Source organism: Neofelis nebulosa, chromosome 9, assembly GCF_028018385.1.
Source record: "Neofelis nebulosa isolate mNeoNeb1 chromosome 9, mNeoNeb1.pri, whole genome shotgun sequence".
Lineage (NCBI taxonomy): Eukaryota > Metazoa > Chordata > Mammalia > Carnivora > Felidae > Neofelis > Neofelis nebulosa.
Window position 1 is genome coordinate 117,020,135 of NC_080790.1, and position 16,858 is coordinate 117,036,992.

Genomic DNA, 16,858 nt, shown 5'->3' on the forward strand with positions numbered 1-16,858 from the left:
CATGACCTTTTGTGTCTGGATTCTTGGCATATTGTTTTCGAGGTTTATCAAAGTTGAAGCATGTATCAGTACTTCCTTTTTTGTGGCTGAATAATATTCCACTGTATGATTCTGCCACAGTTTGTTTATGCATTCATCTTCTGGTGGACACATGACTTACTTTCCCACCTTTTGGTTATTAATGAATCACAAATAATGCTGCTACAAACATTTGTGTGCAAGTTTCTTTGTGCACATGTTTTTAATTTATCTTGGGTATATTCCTAGGAATGCAATTGCTGGAGCTTATTTGATAATTTCTTGTTTTTTCTTGTTCATTTTCTTTTGATACGTTTTTTTAATATTCCCCATTTGAAAATTTCAATATCAAACAAAAAAGGAAAATTCCAATATCAGAGATCTTTGGGGGTATATTTTTATTTTTTATTTTTATTTAAAAAATTTTTTTAATGTTTATTTATTTTTGAGAGAGAGACACACATAAAGAGCGTGAGCAGGGAAGAGGCAAAGAGATGAAGACACAGAATCCAAAGCTGACTCCAGGCTCTGAGCTGTCAGCAGAGAGCCTGATGTGGAAAGTGAATCCACAAGCCGTGAGATTATGACCTGAGCCAAAGTCGGATGCTTAGCTGACTGAGCCACCCAGATGCCCCCGGGGATATATTTTTATGTCTGTCCTTCATTGAGACTTGTTTTCTTATGTGTTTGCTGCTCTTTGATTGCCAGTTTATTTTTAATCATAGTCTGTGGGAATTTTAGGGGCCTAAATTGGGGATTAATTGTCTAAGAGAAAGTTTCTTTTGCTTCTGCTAGTGTAGGGTGTGCCACATACCTAGAAACACCTCATCTCCTTTCAAGTCCCTAGCCTAATGTGGCTATCTCTGGTTCAGTTCTTTCACTTGGTGCTAACCCAAGCCTTCTTTTCTGATTCATCTCAGAGCTGATAATAGCCATCAGGATAACCTTTTTTTTTTTTTTTTCCTTCAAATTTGCTTACTTCACCTTGTTCCTGCTCTAGTATCAGTTCACTTGTTTGTTTTGCTTTGAGATTGCTAGGCACCAGGAAATAGAACAGTGTGTTAAATTGCTTCATCTACCAGTTAGTTCTTTTATGGCAGGGAACCCCTTTTGAGTAGTTCACTGAATAGAAGAGATCTTTATAGATCTTCCAAAGGGTCCTGTGGATAAAATGTGTGCATTTAGAAATCTGATCATTTTTTCTTACGGAAATTGACAGTAGGAATACTTCTAAAGAACAATACATTTATAAAATGCAAACTTTAAGATCACTGTTCTCTTCTTGGACATTCATTGTATAAGTATCAGATATTTTGTGCCTTTTTTAAAAACTATTCTCTGGAAGCACAGAATTAGGTCTGTATAATTTATGCCATTGAGGCACCTGGGTGGCTCAGTTAGTTACGCGTCCAATTTCAGCTCAGGTCATGATCTCTCAGTTTGTGAGTTTGAGCCCCATGTTGGACTCTGTGCTGACAGCTCAGAACCTGGAGCCTGCTTCAGATTCCATGTCTCCCTCTCTCTCTGCCCCTCCCCCACTCTCTGTCTCTCTCCCTCTCTCAAAAAACGAATAAACATTTAAAAAAATTTCATAGTCATGACCTCACCTGTATTGAGTGGATGAAAATGGCCTTTGTACTTATAAATGAAATGTAATTTTGAGAAACAGTAATAGCTAATATTCATGGAGTGCTTATGTGCTGGGTACTGTTCTAAATCTTTATGTGTAATCCTCACAACTATTCTGTGAAGTAGGTATCATTATTGTCCCCATTTTATAAGTGGTAAAAGGCACAGGAAAGGCAAGTGTAGTTTTCTGAAGTCACAATGTTAGTACATGATGAAGCTACAATATAAAGTCAGGCAGTTTGGCCTCAAAGTCTGTGATTAAATACTGTGCTTTTTGTAATAAATGAAAAAGTTTAGAAGTGTCACTTATTGGTAGATTTAAATGGAATGTTCCAGATTTTTTTTTTAAGTTTATTTATTTATTTTGAGAGAGAGCATGAGAGCATGAGCATGTGCATGCTGGGCAGGGGAGATGGAGAATCCCAAGCAGGCTTTGTGCTGTCAGCACAGAGCCCAGTGCAGGGCTCGATTTCACAAACCATGGTATCATGACCTGAGCCAAAACCAAGAGTTAGATGCTTAAGCAACTGAGCCACTCTGATGCACTCCCCCTGAAAGTGGTTTTCTTAATTTTTGAGAAAAGTGGGATACTAATTGATTAATTTTAGTAACTTGTGCTGGATTTTTAAATTTCATTTCCTGATTTCATTTATGTCTCATCAGCTATTTGAGGCAATATATTCCATATAAAAATAATTCTTTTTTTTTTTTAAATCTTTTTTCAACGTTTTTTTTTTATTTATTTTTGGGACAGAGAGAGACAGAGCATGAACGGGGGAGGGGCAGAGAGAGAGGGAGACACAGAATCGGAAACAGGCTCCAGGCTCCGAGCCATCGGCCCAGAGCCTGACGCGGGGCTCGAACTCACGGACCGCGAGATCGTGACCTGGCTGAAGTCGGACGCTTAACCGACTGCGCCACCCAGGCGCCCCTAAAAATAATTCTTGTAGGGGCTCCTGGGTAGCTCGGCCAGTTAAGCGTCTGACTTTGGCTCAGGTCATGATCTCGTGGTTAGTGGAATTGAGCCCCGCATCAGGCTCTGTGCTGACAGCTCAGGGTCTGGAGCCTGTTTCATATTCTGTCTCCTGGTCTCTTAGCCCCTTCCCTGCTCATGCTCTGTCTCTCTCTGTCTCTCTCTCTTTTGTTTCTTTCTCTCTCTCCCAAAATAAATAAACATTAAAAAATTAAAAATTCTTGTAAAACTGAAATGTACTCTTTTCAGGGGTGCCTGTGTGGCTGTCAGTTAAATGTTCGACTCTTGATTTCAGCTCAGGTCATGTTCAGCTTAGGTCATGATCTCACAGTTGGTGGGATTGAGCCCCACAAGTCAGGCTCTGCACTGATAGTATGGAACCTGCTTGGGATTCTCTCTCTCCCTCTCTTTCTCTACCCCTTCCCCACTTGTGCTCTTTCTCTCTTTCAAAAATAAACATTAAAAAAATTTTTTTAGGGACTCCTGGGTGGCTCAGTCAGCTAAGTGGCCGACTTTGGCTCAGGTCATGATCTCACAGCTCATGGGTTTGAGCCATTTTTAACAGCTTTATTGAGATTTATATTTCATAAAATTCACTCATTGCTAATATCCAGTTTAATAATTCTTAGTAATTTAACTGAGTGACCCAACCATTACTGTAAATCAGGATTAGAACATTTTCATCCCCCTGGTAAGATCCTCTTATTTACAGGAAATTCTATTCCCACCTCTAGCCCTAGGCAACCACTAATCTATTTTTTTTTTCCAAAAATTTGTGTTTTCTGGACATTTCCTATAAATGGGAATGGTACAATGTGTGCGGTCTTTGTGTCAGACTTCTTTTACTTATTAGCACAGGGTTTTTTGGGTTCATCCACGACATAGCACGATTCAGTTATTTGTTCCTTTTTATTACTGATAGTTTCCCATTGCATACGTATACCATATTGTCTGGTTATCCACTTGTACTTTTTTTTTTTGGTAAGCTTTTTGTTTTAATTGAAGGATTGTTGATGCACAAAGTTACATTAGTTTCAGGTGTACAACCTATTGATTGGACAAATCTGTATATTATGCTTTGCTCACTGCAAGTATAGCTACAGTCGGTCACCAAACAACACTATTAAAATATTATTGACTATATTCCTTATGCTGTACCTTTTATGCCCCCTACTTTTTTTAATGTAATATTTTTAGACAAGATGATATTCCTGGCAACCTTGCTGAGTATGGTATAGTGTAGTCGTGATTCAGCATTTTTTAAATGAAATTAATCTATTAATTATGGTTTGGAGTAATGTAGTGATGATTTTACTGTTTAAAACTATGTATTTGGGGACTTAAAAAATTTTTTTTTTACATTTATTTATTTTTGAGAAACAGACAAAGCGTGAGTGGGGGAGGGGCAGAGAGAGGAGACACAGAATCTGAAGCAGGCTCCAGGCTCTGAGCAAGCGGTCAGCACAGAGCCTGATGTGGAGCTCGAACCCACGAACTGTGAGGTCATGACCTGAGCTGAAGTCGGACGCTCAACCGACTGAGCCACCCAGGTGCCCCGGGGCCTTTTTTTTTTTTTAATGTTTATTTTTGAGAGAGAGAGACAGACAGACAGACAGAGCACGAGTGGGGGAAGGGCAGAGAGAGAGGGAGACACAGAAGCAGGCTCCGGGCTTTGAGCTGTCAACACAGAGCCCAATGTAGGGCTTGAACCCATGAACCATGAGATCATGACCTGAGCTAAAGTCAGATGCTTAACTGACTGAGCCACCCAGATGCCCTAGGGACTATTTATTATTCTTTAACTAACTTAAAATAGACTGATAAACTTGAGTTCTTGTTTCTGCATTTTACAGTATTTCCTTCTCTGTCTGCTATTTTTGCTGCAATCAGTGTGCCTACCGTCTAATGTTTTTATAGTGCACAGGCCCTTACTGAATCCTCAGGTTATTTTGCATGAATGAAATTTGAAGAAAGTGTGAAATTTGTGGCATTAATTTGCCACTTGAGATTAGTTGGTACCTTTCCTTTTCTTGAAGTTATTTGCCAAGCCCTTGCATAAGAGAGATGTTACTGGCTTTTCTGTTTTCAGAATCTGTTTTATTCCTTATCCTGCTGGTTATCAGTATTTTGTGTGAGGTATTTGGAATATAAAAGATGGCTAAAATATTAGATTTGAATTAGAACCAAGCACATATATATTTTAAAAGGCAGAAGTAGGACATCAGTAATAATACCTTGACTAATTAGCATCTCCTAGACCTAAAAAGCATTTGCACAAAATTTTGGTAAACATTTTTTAATTTCAATCATATGAACATTTTATCACATTTTTCCTTTAAATATCATGTTGGAATTTAAGTTATAGTGTGTTCTACAAGATTTAATAAAATGCTTTGCCTGTTAGGAAAAAGGTGAAAATCACTTTTTGAAACTCATTTTCTGTGTAAATTTTATTGACGTTCAAGGTGCTTCACAGAATGATGATGGCTCTAGACCCAAGGATGAAGCAAGGTAAGATTTCACTTGTTCACCAAAGAATATAAGAAGAGACCAGGGAGAATAAATAACCATTTTAGTCAGAACTTTAGTTTGACTAAAGCAAAAGTTTAGACTGATACAAGAATAAAGAAATGTCAAAAAATTTAGGGTTCACAAATGTCCATCGGCGAATGAATGGATAAAGAAGATGTGGTATATATATATATATATATATATATACAATAGAGTGTTACTCGGCAATCAAAAAGAATGAAGTCTTGCTATTTGCAACTACGTGGATTGAATCAGAGGGTATTTATGCGAAGCGAAATTAGAGAAAGATGAATATCCTATGACATCACTCATATGAGGACTTTAAGACACAGAACACATGAACACAAGGGAAGGGAAGCAATATAAAAACAGGGAGGGGGACAAAACAGAAGAGACTCTTAAATATGGAGAACAAACAGAGGGTTACTGGAGGGGTTGTGGGGGGGGGTGGGCTAAATGGGTAAGGGGCACTAAGGAATCTGCTGAAATCATTGTTGCACTATATGCTAACTAATTTGGATGTAAATTAAAAAAAAAAAAATTCAGGACTCAGTGGCACCTGGCTGGCTCGGTTGGTGGAGCATACAACTCTGGATCGTGGGGTTGTGAGTTTGAGCCCATGTTGGGTATAGAGATTACTTAAATAATAAAATCTTTAAAAAGAAATTTAGGGCTCAAGGTAAGAAAGGAAATATTTATGAATGTTTCAAAATACTTAGCTTATTTGACTGCAGTTCTTTGGAGTAGCCCAGGGATACCCAAATTGCTAATATTTCCTTCAGCTTGTTGAAAGTGAATATATTTGCACTTTTTCAAAGACAAGGAGTTCAGAATCCCAGGGCCATCACTGGACTGTTAAATTTTTTTTTTCTAGAAAAGCTGGGTTATAAGCTTTGGGTATATGGGAAGATCGTCACCATCTATGGTATCTTCTGAGCCTTTGTTGAGAGGACCAGTGATTTGTACCAGTTGTTCACTCTAACCCTAGATTCAGCACTTTTTTTTTTTTTTAAGTTTATTTATTTCTTTTAGTTATCTCTATACCCAGTGTGGGGCTCAGACTCACAATCCTGAGATCAAGAGTCATATACTCTTCTGACTGAGGCAGCCAGGTGCCAGTGGATTCACCACTTTCATGGGCTTATCTGCCTTGACATCTAGGGCCTAAAAAGTGTTGAATGCCTTGAGTGTTAACTGATTTAAACATTTAGGTGTTTAGTGTTATGCTAGAAGACTGGTAATGAGAGATAAATTTAGAAAAGGAGATGTTCCTAGTCTTAAGGCAGTAAGTAACATATCTTAGAGAGTTACAAAATCCCATTGGATTCCTCCTTTTTCCCAAACTGAGTAAACAGTAGGTAGGAAAATGATGAACCACAGAAGTAATGATCAGAAGAGGAGAAGTGTAGAAGTATCACAGAACATAAGGGAAAATACCCTGAAAGATGGGGTATTACCGTGTTAGGTGGTGGCAGGAGAGGAGAGGTGGAGCAAGTAGAACAAAATGTTAATGGTTGTTGAAACTGAGTTGATAGGGTATTTGTGCTACTAGTTTGTCTACTTTTGTGATTTATGGAAAATTTTATAATAAAGTTAAAGACAACTCACCAAGATCTTTGGGAAAATTAAAGTGTGTAAAGCTATTCTCTTTTATCTAATAGAGATCTCCTTTCAGAGTCACTCCTGTGACAAAAACTCATCTCTTATACTAATCTCTGAAGAGGTGGAATATTAAGGACTAGTAACATCTTGTCCACGGAATAATAACTGCTTTTATTCTCAGTGTGATTAAAAAGCAATAGAAAAGAAATATACATATCTCTGTAGATGGGGAGACAACTCTAGCCTCTTGTGCCTCCCCTTAGTTTTATGTTTAATTAGAGTTTTGAATTCCTGAAATTTTCTCCATAATGTTTTAATATTTCAGTTTGTGTTCATCAGGTAACTCCTATTTTATATAATAAACCCATATTTTTCCATTAATAAGTGAGAATGTCATAGAATTTTGTATGCTCATTGAAAGGTTCAGTTAAGGAGCGCCTGGGTGGCTCAGTTGGCTGACTCTTGATTTCAGCTCAGGTCATGATCTCACGGTTTATGGGATCAAGTCCTGCCTTGTTGCGCTCCATGCTGACAGTATTGAACCTGTTTGGGATTTTCTCTCCCTCTCTCTCTTCTCTCCCTCTCTCTCTTCTCTCCCTCTCTCTCTTCTCTCCCTCTCTCTCTTCTCTTCTCTCCCTCCCTCCCTCCCTCCCTCCCTCTCTCTCTCTCTCTCGTTCTCTCAAAATAAATACAATTTAAAAACAAGAAAGGTTCATTTAAGTCACTATTTTTACAAATCTCATTATTTTTAATTTTTCTATTTTTTTTTTTTTAAAGTACTCTCTATACCCAACGTGGGGCTCAAACTTAGAATCCCAAGATCAAGAGTCGCATGCTCTACTGACTGAGCTAGCTAGTTACTCCTACAAGTCTCATTCTTAAAGTGCTTTATGAAACCACTCTAGTCAACTGTAAATGTCTTACAAAGGCATTCCTGGAGCCCTAGCTTCATGCCATTTATTTAATCAATGCTTCTACCCAAGTGAAGTAGTAATCTGAGGAATAGTGTCTTTTAGGTTTCTGAGACTGCCAGAATAATCTTTAAGCATGTCTTTTGTGTTAAGTATGAATTCCTTTATGTTAGCTTTTACTCCAGAGAGTGTATCTCTGAGATGATGGGTTTGAAAAGCATTTTGTAAACTGTCAAATGCTGTTAAATGTTACTACACAATGATCATGGCCATGACTGGCTTTTTCCCTTTGCTTTTATTTGCTTACTTCATAACTATAAGACTAAAAAGCAGGGCAGTATATACCCAGTGAACAAGGGTTTTGTGCCCCTCCCCTCCAATTTCTTGCCCAGTTATCATTTAGGAAGAATACTAAACAACTTTAGGTTACATTACCTTTTTGTCCTAATTCAGGCCCTATTGTATACTGTGAATATAGTCTTGTTAGTCTGCTTTCCTCTGTAGCATGTCTGGATGTCCTATATTATTCAACATTGTCTTCTGTCATTTTTATGAAGTTCAAGATGATTGGCACCTAGTATTTAAGATTTTGTTGTTAGAAGTACTTTATTGGCTGTTAGGACCTTACTGTATTAGCATCTTGGTTCTCCAGGGTTCTTTATCCTGTCCATAAACATCTGGGCTTATGTATAAGTTAGATATATATGCATGGTGAGATAAGCAGAGGTTTATAAGAATGTGGAGCAGAGGAACAAAGCCATAGTAGCATGTAATTAGTAGCTAATTCCTTTTAAAGATAATGGAGGTGGTGAGTTCACACTGACAATTCTATACAGTGTATAGGTTTCCACGTTTTCAAAATCCATTTCAAGTTTTAGTTTCACACCCTTTACTAAAAGAACTAAAACCACCAGTGCTCTTTTAGTATGGCTATGTTTTTCAAACTTCAGAGTGTATCAGAATCACTTGGAAGACTCGTTCAACCACAGATTATGGTCTTATCTCCAGTTCCTAATTTGTTAGGTCTACGTTTGGGCCTAAGATTTGCACTTCTCAGAAGTTTCCAGGTGATGCCTATAGTGTTAGATCACACCATACACTTTGAGAAACACTATGGTTAGACTTACAGGTATTTCTTAGATTACAACAAACTGTTTTGGGAAATTTTTTCAGTTATATAATGAAGTCTATTTCTTGAAAATCTAGGCTTACAGAATTGTCATTCTGCCTTAATCTCATACTGTTTTACTTCAGAACTAGTTTGAATTTGGTTTCTTCAAGAACTGTTTTTATTATTAGAAAATAATACATGATGGTTTTAAAAAATGTAAATCAGGGGGCGCCTGGGTGGCTCATTTGGTTGAGCATCCGACTTCAGCTCAGGTCATGATCTCACAGTCTGTGAGTTCGAGCCCCACGTCGGGCTCTGTGCTGATAGCTCAGAACCTGGAGCCTGCTTTGGATTCTGTGTCCCCCTCTCTCTCTGCCCCTCCCCTGCTCATGCTCTGTCTCTCTCTGTCTCAAAAATAAATAAAATTTAAAAAAAAATGTAAATCAGTATATAAACCAAAATTATAAAAGCTTCATGGAAGAAATAGCATTTGACCTAAGACCATAAAGCGTAGTTGTAATTTGGTTTTGCATGCCTTGGGAAATTGGACAGGGGAAGGGGTTCTAGGTGGAAGGAAGAAAAACAGTTATAGAGATGGGGAACAACATAGGGTGTGTTGTTAGAAATCTTCACTCACAGTGTCTAGATAAAAATAGGGTAATTGAAAGGGGAAAATGGTAGGTGGTGAATTTGAGAGTAGAATCCATTAGTTAATATTTATTGTCTCTTCTGTGTCAGGCAGTATGAGCATGTTTCCTGTCATTTCACTTAAACACTTTTGTGAGGTAGGTAGGTATGGATCATTTTTATGGGTGATAAGAAAACTAAGCCTAAGAAAGGGAAAGGAACTTGCCTGAGTTAATAGTGTAGTGGCACAGTTGAACCTGCAATTGCCTTACCTTCAGAGCCTGAACTCATAATTGTCATGCTTTACTGCGACCTAAAGTGTTAGTTATTTTTAGTGTTACATAGGTTGGGGCCAGATGGAGGTTTTGGTTTGTAAATATAGGTATCCCTCATTTTGTGCTTTGCAGATACTTTGATTTTTTTTTTTTAAACAAACTAAAGGTTTGTGGGAACCCTGCATTGAGCAAATCTGTCAGTGCCATTATTTTTAATAACATTCACTCGTGTCTCTCTCACATTTTGGTAATTCTTGCTCTGTTTCAAACTTTGTCATTATTGTGTTTGTAATGGTAATCTGTGGTCAGTGATCTTTGATGTTACTATTGTAATTGTTTGGGGGCATCACAGACTCTGCCCATATACAACAGTGAACTTAATTGATAAATGTTGTGGGTGTTTTAACTGCTCCACTGATAGGCTGTTCCCCATCCCTCTCCTTGGGCCTCCTTGTTCCCTGAGTCACAACCGTTAGGCCAGTTAATAACCCTACAGTGGTCTTTAAGTGCTCAAGTGAAAGGAAGAATAGTATGTCTCTCACTTGAAATGAAAAGCTAGAAATGATTAATCTTAGTGAGGAAAGCATGTTGAGAGCCTAGATAGGCCAGAAGCTAGGCTTCTTGTGCCAAACAGCTAGCCAAGTTGTGAGTACAAAGGAAAAGTTCTTGAAATTTAAAGTGCTATTTCAGTGAACACACAAATGGTAAGAAAGCAAAACAGACTTACTGTTGATATGGAGACTGTTTCAGTGGTCTGGATAGAAGATCAAACCAGCTACAACATTCCCTTAAGCCAAAACCTAATCCAGAGCAAGACTCTAATTCTCTTCAATTCTGTGAAGGCTGAGAGAGGTGAGGAAACTGCAGAAGAAAAGTTTGAAGCCAGTAGTGGTTGGTTCATGAGGTTTAAGGAAGGAAACAATCTCCGTTTACATAAAAGCACAAGATGAAGCAGCAAGTTATTCAGAAGATGTAGCTAATTAATGAAGGTGGCTACACTAAACAACAGATTTTCAGTGTAGATGAAACAGCCTTATATTGGAAGAAGATGCCATCTAAGACTTTCATAGCTGGAGAGGAGAAGGTTAATGCCTGGCTTCAAAAGATAGGCTGACTGGCTTGCTAGGGCCTATTGCAGCTGCTGACTTTAAGTTGAAGCCAGTGCTCAGTGACCATTCCAGAAATCCTAGGGCCCTTAAGAATTATGCTAAATCTACTCTGCCTGTGCTCTGTAAACAGAATGACAAAGCCTGGATGATCGCACATCTGTTTACAAGGTTTATTGAATATTTTAAGCCCCCTGTTGAGACTTACTACTCAGAAAAAAGATTCTTGGAAATGATACTGCCAATTGGCAATGTGTCTGGTCACCTAGAGCTCTGATGCTGATGTGTAACAAGGTTAAGGTTTTCATGCCTGCTAATACAGCATCCATTCTGCAGCCCATGGATCAAGGGATAATTTTGTCTCTCAAGTTTTATTATTTAAGAAATACATTTCTTAAGGCTATGATTGCTGTAGGTAGTGATTTCTCTCATGGATCTGGGCAAAGTAATAACTTTCTGGAAAGGATTAACCATTCTAGATGCCATTAAGAGCATTTGTGATTCATGGGAGGAGGTCACAATATCAACATTATCAGGAGTTGGAAAAAAATTTTTTCCAGTTCTCATGGATGACTTTGAGGGGTTTGCGACTTCAGTGGAGGAAGTAATTGCAGATGTGGCAAAAATAGCGAGAGCCAGAATTAGTGGAACCTGAAGATATGACTGAATTGCTGCAATCTCATGTCAAAACTTAAATGGATGAGGAGTTGTTTCTTATGGATGAGTTCAAGAAAGGGGTTTCTTAGGATCAAATCTATTCCTAGTAAAGAAGCTGTGCAGATTGTCGAAATGACAAAAAGGATTTGGAATATTACACAAACTCAATTGATTAAACAGCAGCAGGTTTTAGGAGAATGGACTCCAATTTTGAAAGAAGTTCTACTTCAGTAAAATGCTATCAAACAGCATTGCTACAGAGAAATCTTTTGTGAAAGGAGGAATCAGTTGTTGTGGCTGACTTCATTGTTTTCTTAAGAAATTGCCACAGCCACCCCAACCTTCAGCAACCACCACCACCCTGATCAGTCGGCAGCCATCAATATCAAGGCAAGACCCTCCACTAGCAAGGAGATTAAGACTTGAATCACATTCAGTGTGGATGATGGGTAGGATTTTTTTAGTAACAAAGTATTTTTACATTAAGGTAAGTAAAAATTTTTTTAAACATAATGCTATTGCACATTTAATAGACTGCAGTATAGTGTAAACATAACTTATATGCACTGGGAAACAAAAATATTGACTTTATTGCAGTGGTCTAGAACTGATACTGCTGAGGTATGCCTGTATAGGCTCATAGAATCCTTCTGTGGAGAGGAAGATCTCTAAAAGCATTTGGGGCATTGGCATGATCAAAACTCCATAGGAAAAAGTATTTTATTTTATTTGGTAATTGTGTATAGCTTGTATTATCTGGTGGTGAGTGAAGGTGGGGGAGACCTATGTGGGAAGTTGTTATAGTAATACAGTGAGAGATAAGGAGGGTTAGAACTGGGGCAATGGTGGTAGAAGAGTAGGGAGAGAATGTGGAAGTGAAATCAGTGAGACTTAGGTATTAAGCGTCAAGAGGAACAGGAGAGAAGAAAAGTCAAGTTGCCTGGGAGGATAGCAGTGCCACCCATAGAATCAGACCATGAGAGGAATACTAGCCTTACAACTGGAGAGTTATTCTAGATCTCCTGCATTCAGTTGATAATTTGGTACCAGAGGATGGGAATGCAACAAGGATAAGTGATTCGATTTGGGAACCATTTTAGAGATGATCTTTGAAATCATAAAATTTGAGACTCTAGGGAAAAATTCAGAACAGAACCATAGGAACCTATATTTAGTGAATGGGAGGAAGAAGACAAATTGAAGAAGAGATGGTTAGAAGTGGGCATACAAGATTAACTCAAAGAAGTTAAGAGAAAATGGTTTTAAAAGATGAGGTAATTGGGGCACCTGGGTGGCTCAGTTGGTTAAGCTTCTGACTCTTGATTTTGGCTCAGATCATGATCTCACAGTTCGTGAGATAGAGCCTCACAATGGACTCTGTGCAGACAGCTCTGAGTCTGCTTGGAATTCTCTCTGCCCCTCTCTTTCTCTGCCCCTTCCCCCCTTGCACACGCGCTCTCCCAAAATAAGTAAACCATCTTAAAAGATGGAGTATTTAATGCTGTCAAATACTGCAGAAGAGAATGAGATACTAGACTAATTAAGCCAAGGAAAACTGGCTATATATGGAAAAAGAAAAAATCAAGTTAGAGCTTTATCTTGTCCAAGATCAGAGTAGATTCCAGGTTGACTTTAAAATTGAGTTCAGGGTTGCCTGGGTGGCTCAGTCAGTTAAGTGCCCAGCTCGTGGTTTTGGCTCAGGTCATGATCTCACGGCTTCACGGGTTTGAGCCCCACATCGGGCTCTGTGCTGACAGCGCGGAACCAGCTTGGGATTCTCTCTCGCTGCCCCTCCCCCCACTCATGCTGTCTCTGTCTCAAAATAAACTTAAAAATTTTTAAAGAAAATTGAGTTCAAAAAAATTAAATTATAAAACCTTTAGGAGAAAATGTGAATAGTGAACTTATTTCTGAATAAATTTGATTATATAGGAATATAAAACTTCTGTGCATTTTATGTCCCAGTATGTGATCTATTCTGGAGAATGTTCCATGTGCACTCAAGAAGAATGTGTATTTTGCTGCTTTAGGATGAAATGTTCTGTATATATCTGTTAAGTCCATCCAGTCCAGTGTGTCATTCAAAGCCATTGTTTCCTTGTTGATTTTCATTTAGATGATCTGTCCATTGCTGTAAGTGGGGTGTTGAAGTCCCCTACTATTATGGTATTGTTATCAATGAGTTTCTTTATGTTTGTGATTAATTGATGTATATATTTGGGTGCTTTCACATTTGGAGCATAAATGTTTACAATTGTTACATCTTGTTGGATAGACCCCTTAATTATGATATAATTCCCTTTTTCATCTCTTGTTAACAGCCTTTGTTTTAAAACCTAGATTGTCTGATATAAGTATGGCTACTCCGGCTTTCTTTTGGCGACCATTAGCATGATAGATGGTTCTCTATCCCCTTACTTTCAATCTGAAGGTGTCTTTAGGTCTAAAATGGGTCTCTTGTAAACAGCGTATAGATGGATCTTGTTTTCTTTTCCGTTTTATTACCCTGTGTCTTTTGATTGGAGCATTTAGTCCATTGACGTTTAGAGTGAGTACTGAAAGGTATGAATTTATTGCCATTACGTTGCCTGTAGAGTTAGAGTTTCTGGTGGTGGTCTCTGGTCCTTTCTAGTCTTTGTTGCTTTTGGTCTTTTTAGGGTTTTTTTTTGTTTTTGTTTTTTGTTTTTTTTCCCCAATCTTTACTACCCTGAGAGAATCCCTGTTAAAATTTCTTGCAGAGCTGGTTTAGTGGTCATGAACTCATTTAGTTTTTGTTTGTCTGGGAAACTTTTATCTCTCCTATTTTGAATGACAGTCTTGCTGGGTAAAGAATTCTTGGCTGCACATTTTCCCGATTCAGTATATTGAATATATCCTACCACTCCTTTCTGGGCTGCCAAGTTTCTGTGGATAGGTCTGCTGTGAACCTGATCTGTCTTCTCTTGTAGGTTAAGGACTTTTTTTCCCTTGCTGCTTTCATGATTCTTTTCCTTTTCCTGTTTTGTGAATTTGACTATAATATGCCTTGATGATAGTCGGTTTTTGTTGAATCTAATGGGAGTTTTCTGTGCCTCCTGGGTTTTGATGTCTGTGTCTTTTCCCAAGTTAGGAAAGTTTTCCACTATGATTTGCTCACATAAACCATCTACCCCTTTTTCTCTCTCTTCATCTTCTGGGACTCTTATGATTCTGATGTTATTCCTTCTTAATGAGTCACTAAATTCCCTAATTCTTATATCATCCTCTTTTGACTTAGTCTCCCTCTTTTTTTCTGCTTCATTATTCTCCATAAGTTTGTCCTCCATATCACTGATTCGCTGCTCTGCTTCATCCATCCTTCCCACCATGGCATCCATTCAAGATTGCAGCTCAGTTACAGTATTTTTAATTTCATCCTGACTAGCTTTTACTTCTTTTGTCTCCACAGAAAGGGATTCTAATCTGTTTTCAACCCCAGCTAGTTCTTCTGTGTATTTTCAAATATAGAATTAGAAGCGGATGACAGATACTTAACCAATATGAAAAGCGATAAATTGATATCCTCAGATTATAAAAGGATCTTACAAATAATAAGTAGAACTATTCTCTTATAACAGAAAAATGTATAAAAGATGTATACAATTCATGGAAGAAGAAACTCTAATGGCTTATAAATGAAATATTGTTGAACATTAACATTTTTATTTACCAAATTAGTAAAGACTTCAAAATATTTAAATACTTTATGGTGAAGTGGACATTTTCATAACTAGCTGATGGGAGAACAGATTAATTATTATCTTTGAAAATATTTTTAGTAATATTAAATTAAATATTAAATATTAAATATTAAAATATCTTCAAGATATTTGTATACTTTAACCCAGGTGTTCTATTCTGACTTTCTATAGGAAATAGCAATTACCTCCTCTTCCCCCACCAAAAGAAAAGAAAATGACTAGATGGTATTTCTATGTATTAGAATTTTCTATAGTCATTAGATATTATAAATGTTTTTTAATAATTTGGGGGAAATGCCCAGTATATAATGAGTAATAAAACAAACATTTGCTCAAGATAGAAAACATTGTATGGTTACATACAGAGCCGGTGAAATAGGACTGGCAAGAGATAGTCCCATGTCTTAATGGTAATGATCTCCAGAAGGCAGGACCGAAGGTGATTTTTATTTTATGATTAGAAGTTGTTTTTCACTTTGAAAAGTGAAAGTCTTTGAAAAACTAAAATATACTAAGTTCTTTAATAGCATAAATACAAAAAGTTATAATGAAGAAAAAGAGAAAGAACTGTTTTGAAGAGCAGTTAGGATTGAGGAAGTGTTTTAGGTTGAGGGGTTTGATTGTGTTTATGAACCAAGAGAAAAGATCTGGAAGAAGGAAGATGATGGAAGATAGAAGAAAGGTGTTAAATGATGATGGAAAGTCCTAGAAGATACAGGCTGAAATCAAAAACACAAAGACAAATTAGCCTTGAAGTAGTGAAGAGACATTTTTTCCCCCAAGAGGGAAAACAAATAAATGAAGATGATAAGAGCACAGAGAAATTTTTTTTGATTGATTTTTCCTTTTTTTGATGAAAGTTTATTCTTAAATGTACAATAGGAACTAAGACAGCACTTCATCTTAGCTATAGTTGGCAATAGATGCTGTAACAGACAGGGAATTCAGATGTTTAAACAGGAATAGTATTAAGGAACACCATTGCCTCAGGCACAAGAACAGGTTACTTTTTGTCAGGTTTCTTTCTTTCCTTTTTTTCCCTTTTTTGTTTAAGAGAGTTCAAGCAGGGGAGAAGGTTGTGGGGGGGAGGGAAGGAAGGTGGAAGGATCTCAAGCAGGCTTCACGCTGAGCGTGGAGTCCTATATGGGGCTCAATCCCACAACCCTGTGATCATTGACCTGAGCCAAAATCAGGAGTTGGAACTCAACTGACTAAGCCATCCAGGCTTAGAAATCTTTCCAGATTTCTTAATTCCACCTGTAGGCCCTCCCTGCAGCCTTTGATGTTAGTTCCTTGAGTTTCTTTTCTTCTTTCTGTTTCTGCTTGAGTGTTTTATCTTCCTTGTTCATCTTCTTGGGCTGTTTCAGGGGCTTCTGCCACCTTCTCAGCTGGACGTGGCACCTACCTCCCCTTTGAAACAGAGAAAGCTTAAGGTAGATGAGACAATTGAAGGATAGCAGATAATCATCATATTAGGGAAGAGGCAGGATGACGGTCATCTACAGATTGGAAATGTGGTCAAAAGTAGATTTAATATGTAGAAAATGGTTGATTTCCAAGCAGTATGTATAGTCCAGTTGAAGTTGTTAAATAAGGTCAACTGTAGCTTTTGTCTCAGTCTCTAAAATGAGCAAGCTTTAGGAAACTGATGCCTGCCAGTATAAAAAGATGGAGACTGAAGAAACACAGTTTTAATTT

At 37.8% G+C, this 16,858-nt stretch overlaps 1 protein-coding gene across 4 annotated transcripts in view; it reads left to right on the plus strand.

Annotated features, from left to right (window-relative positions):
* The window catches only part of ITCH (itchy E3 ubiquitin protein ligase), a 143,674-nt gene that overhangs the window by 72,152 nt on the left and 54,664 nt on the right, over window positions 1-16,858 (plus strand). For all 4 annotated transcript variants that reach the window (XM_058685351.1, XM_058685353.1, XM_058685350.1 and 1 more), the window contains one exon: window positions 5,086-5,131. In XM_058685351.1, coding sequence (XP_058541334.1) covers window positions 5,086-5,131 — 46 coding nt within the window. The remainder of the gene's footprint in view (window positions 1-5,085; window positions 5,132-16,858) is intronic.